At 33.9% G+C, this 5089-nt stretch overlaps 1 protein-coding gene across 1 annotated transcript; it reads left to right on the top strand.

Annotated features, from left to right (window-relative positions):
* LOC119643093 (senecionine N-oxygenase) lies at positions 1–4648 on the top strand. The gene is made up of 4 exons (XM_038042440.1): positions 1–344; positions 3554–3743; positions 3808–3979; positions 4038–4648. Exons 1-4 carry the CDS (start codon positions 151–153, stop codon positions 4583–4585), a joined length of 1104 nt encoding a protein of 367 aa, XP_037898368.1. The 5' UTR covers positions 1–150; the 3' UTR covers positions 4586–4648.
* The last annotated feature ends 441 nt before the right edge of the window (positions 4649–5089 follow it).

Below are 5089 nucleotides of genomic sequence, written 5' to 3' on the forward strand. Positions count from 1 at the left end.
AGCTGAGAAACTCGAAATTTTCGAGGGATTATTAGATAAACGTATTCATTGTGCATAAGATTATTTCATTTAATACTAAGTTGCGATAGTTCACTCCGACAAGCAGAAGTGGTTGGTTATTATATCTGATTACGCACAAATATAATATAAATGGAAGCGCTTTCTGTATGTGTCGTTGGTGCAGGAATGGCCGGACTTTCTGCCTTAAAAAATTCTTTGCAATCTAATTTGAATGCAACATGTTTCGAACAATCTACCCATTTGGGTGGTACCTGGTTTTACCAAGAGGAGCAAGATGTAGCTTTCGGCGAAAATGTGCATAGTAGCATGTATCGGGACTTACGGTAAGCAATCGTATGTATGCACAAATATGCGGAACAAAAAAAATTATTAAAAGCTATTTATCAAATGAAACTTGACTTAAAAAAGTTGTGCCAAATAAACATAAAAGCTCTCTTTCTGAGAATTTCGTTTGTGCAGTTTAAAAAAAAATATTTTTTTAAAAATATATATATTCGAGAATGATGTATTAAGTTTTTTAAAAAATTATCAGCTGATATTAGCTTTGCAAACAATTACTCACTCAAGTTTATTTATTTACTTTGAGATATAAATGAATTATTTTGGAATATGTGACGGAATGAATTTGATTGAAAACTATAATAAATACTACGACTTGGACAGCATCACAAAAACCCGTTATATCCTTGCATAGTAATCCCAAACGCTGTCGTATTATAAAGTGAATGCAACTGTGAAAATAAAAACGTATTTTTTGATTTGAAGTTCGACTAGAACTTGCCGACTTAACCTCTTAGCACCTACTGCGAGACTTTAGACGATTTCATGAGCAGCATGAGCAGACTTTGTTGGCAGCTTGAGCTATGTTTTTGATTAGATTTGTGTAAACTAGATAAGGCTAATCCCGCTTAGAAGAAAAGAAAGAGCGGCTCCAATTATTTTCCTTCAATTTCTGCTGCATCGCAATTTCAATTTTTTAACTTTGATATATCCCCGCCCGATTCGTTATCATTTCGGTGTTTCATAGTTTAATTTGGTATCAAAGTTCAAGTACCTTTATATTGATTATCCTTTTCAAAATCAACACTTTAAGGAGAGAATGACAAACGTACTTCAAAAAAGAATGTTCTACATGTAAAGTGTTGTACTCTTTTTTGCAGTTCTCTGATTCGCTTTTTAAATTAAATTTATTTACCGAATAACATTTTGTACTCTATATTATTTGTGGTACAGGATATGTTGAGGTTATGCGGACGAATGTACGTCATAACAAGAAGCTATTAACGTAATGTTTGTCCATATAAATAATAAGAATAAAAGAGCAAGGAGTTAAAATTTTTACTAATTAGCAGCGTTACTACTGTTATTGATTATAGAAATGGAAGAAGTATCTCATATAAAATAATCTCCCACTTTGAATGTTGAACGAAATGTTGGGCCATCTTTTTATTTACTTGTCTCTGTTATTATTAAGAGAATGATTGAACGACTGCGCTAGGCGAAGTGGTGTAGAGTATCGAATTGTCGGCCCTATCCGACTATAGCACTCTTAGATGTTTTTTTTATATTTTGATGTAAATGAATTTTAAAGTACGGCGAAAGTACGCCGTCGCTTATTAACTTGTCTAACGAAACAAATTGAATTAAACAAATCAATTCTCTCGCTAGATTACACGGCTTGGTCATCATTTTTCTTCTTTCAGCGTAAGGTTGCGATCTTTGTTTTATTTTAATAAGTGCATACAAATTTTAATTAGCTTTGCTAATTAGGGAAGTACCAACGGCTAACGGCAAACGGCTTAACATAGCGATAATCTTAATGTTTTGTTATGCGTTTTAAGATCTGTTTTATATAGAAAGTCGATTAGTCGCTCAATTTTGGATTCTTTCTTTTGCATCTAGCTGGATAAAATTGGAAATTCATCTAAATTATCTTGTCCGTAGACAAAATTTGATAAAGGATTTAGTGCTTATGTAATAATCACTTAGTGGAACTATTGAGATTATTTTTTAAATTTGTTTTGCGTATCTGCGATTACGTTGCGGCATTTTCGGTGCATGATTATGTTACCGTTAGAAAAGACGTTGTTTTAAAAATACAGTATGTTTTACTTAGCGCCCATTTGTGCGCGAGCCGTATAATAAAGCATCAATGCGAAACAGATACTTGAATATGTTCAAATGTGAAAGTATATTATAGATAGGTAATTAAGGTTTGTGCACCGATCACCTCAATTTAGTGTACCATAATAATAACGTCTTTTTTAACTAGCGACAGTATTTCTGGTCTTCTACGAAGATATCTGCACAAAAGTTTCAAGAACCTTATGAGACATTTGAGCTACATTTTTGATATCGATTGAATTTTGCATTTTTCCTTTTTATATATGTAACTAACAAATGTAAGTGAATTGCTCTCAAACTATCTTCTGCTCTAATTATAAATGATCAATTACCGTGTAGTGGTAACGTATTGTAAGGATGTTTGATGGCAATTTAGTATAGTGTGTAGCGTGACAGAGGATTTCCTATGAATCCTATGCCTGTGTGTATAGTTTCCTAACTGCACGGCTGTTTCCACCAAGATTATCATTCTTTTAACAGCCAAAGTACATTTGGCAAAGAGTATCGTTCTCGAATTAAAAAATTCAAATATTAATTTTTTTGATGCTCCTAATATGTCAAGACAAGCTCGACTTGGAAAGTTTGAAATTGACTTGATTTTCTTTACTGATATTTGGTTGCTTATGTACTACATTTTTGTTTATTTAAAGTATTAAAGTCCGATGCCAGTATTTACTCCAAGTCGTGCAGTTTAGCTGGGTACAAACTGAAGGGGATCAGACTCAAGTACTTACCTTGTGAACGACCATGTCTTCAACTCTCTCTTCACCTGCAACTTTCTCTGTCTGCACACGTTGCGAAAACACACTTAGATAAAAAGTTCAAGGTCTACAGACGCATTTTGAAGGGGACTGAAAAGTTTAGAAGAACTCTTTATCAAGTTAACATGATCTTAAGCTTTGCTAATATATAGGAAAAGCATGACGACTTTTTTTTATGACCTTTTTTCGGATACGCTATAAAAAAGCACACTTCATTGACACACGTTCACAGATTTTTCAGTTTGTCAAGAAGTCCATTAGTCCCTTCTTAACCATGAGATTGATAATTTCTATGAATGCAGATATTAGCGAAATTGGTCTGAATTTACTTAAATCATTTAAGTCTTTACCTACCTTAGGAGCGGGAGCTATCGCAAATCTAAGGGTATAAAGTTACTAGACCAGCAGTTATTAATTGCATGCACGAGGAGAGTTAAGCTTCCTCCGGACAGTGTTCTGACCATATCAACTGTAGCTCTTCGTGGAATTTAAGGCGCCCGGTGTAGTGTTATGCTTTCAACGAGCTCACCGTTTGTTTTGTTTATCTTTCTTTTTATTTTGTGTGTAAGCGCACGCTACGCTATGCATATAATACAATATTCAGTTACTTGAGATATAAATTTTTTTATTAAATATCCTTCTTTCAGCACAAATTTACCCAAGGAGATAATGGGCTATCTAGATTTTACGTATTCTAAGCAGTCAAAAGAATCATTTATTAGCTCAGATGAAGTTCTAAAATTTTTAAATTCTTATGCAGATCACTTTCACTTACGTGATCATATCAAATTTCAACATAAAGTTTTAAGGATAAGGCCATACAAAAATAAATGGGAGGAAAGTATTTTCTCTGCTCTGGCAAAGTGTGTACATTATTTAACAATTTATGCATTTTAAATAGGTCTTGGTATCGCACAACATAAGCCATAGATGCAAGCAGCATTTGTTTGATAGAGTGTTTGTATGTAACGGCCACTACACTAAGCCGCAATACCCGAAAACTGTAGGTATGAGCTGTTATAAAGGCATACAAATGCACAGTCATTTATATCGCACACAAGACAAATTTAAAGGTAAAATAGTTGTTCGGTTTACCGCAACCTTTTTTTAATCACAGCGTCTTATGTTAAGCCCAAAAAGTTTTGATAATTGGTGCTGGACCCAGCGGAATCGATTTAACCAATCACATTAGCAAAGTGGCCAATTGCGTGTATTTGAGTCATCATTTATCTAAAAAGCCAAACACCGATTTCATGAGGAACGTTATACAAAAGCCTAATGTTAAGCAATTTATTGAAACAGGAGCCATCTTTGAAGACAATAGCTCGGAAGAATTTGATATAGTAGTTTACTGTACCGGTTATCAATATTCTTTCCCTTTTCTTAGCAGTGAATGTGGTATCTTTGTGCACAATAATCATGTCCAACCTTTATACAAGCATTGCATAAATATCAATTATCCGACAATGGCAATAATCGGTCTACCTTACGCTGTAATACCATCCCAAGTATTTGACTTGCAAGTGCGATTTTCTTTGAAATTTTTCAAAAATGAATTAAAGCTCCCGAGTCGAGAAGATATGTTGACCGAAATGGAGAAAGATAACGAAGAGCGGCAAAAGGATGGTTTGCGAGAACGTGATGCCCATAGGATGGGTGCTAAACAGGTAAGTAAGTAAAGCGAAAAATTGCAAGTGAATATAATATATCCTAGCATTGGGTTAAACTTGAGTAATCTAGGTAAGCAGGTAGTCTAGCGAACAGAAGAAGAAGAAGACATGTACGAAGTTTACTATTCTACTCCTCTGGAGCATTATATCTAATCCATTGTTCTCATATTCAGGATAACCTACTTTCCTACTTACCATATAATGGGGGAGTGATTATCCTACCTAACCTAATTCAATTTGAAAATCGTCTTTTTTTCTCTCATATTAATTGAAAACTGAGTTTACATTAAAGAATTCCTACCATTCGATGTTGGTGATGACAAAAATATGAATTGGAGGGTTATTTACAACTTCGCATAACATAGCGAGCGATAGAAGGAAAAATCCATGGAAATGTTCGATAATGCGATTCTAACGAGTTTATTATTATTATTATTATTATTATTATTAATTTCGCCAGAGAAATAAATTCTAAGACTAAACTCTTAAAAGCACTAGCATCTAAGGCTATCG

Source organism: Glossina fuscipes, unplaced genomic scaffold (assembly GCF_014805625.2).
Source record: "Glossina fuscipes isolate IAEA_lab_2018 unplaced genomic scaffold, Yale_Gfus_2 53526, whole genome shotgun sequence".
In the NCBI taxonomy this organism is placed as follows: domain Eukaryota; kingdom Metazoa; phylum Arthropoda; class Insecta; order Diptera; family Glossinidae; genus Glossina; species Glossina fuscipes.

Excerpts from the sequence above, each read along its gene's own strand:
- LOC119643093 (XM_038042440.1), top strand. The coding sequence starts at position 151 with ATGGAAGCGCTTTCTGTATGTGTCGTTGGTGCAGGAATGGCCGGACTT. Across the intron at positions 345-3,553 it reads AGCATGTATCGGGACTTACG|CACAAATTTACCCAAGGAGA; the intron begins GTAAGCAATCGT and ends TCCTTCTTTCAG. Across the intron at positions 3,980-4,037 it reads CACACAAGACAAATTTAAAG|CCCAAAAAGTTTTGATAATT; the intron begins GTAAAATAGTTG and ends TCTTATGTTAAG.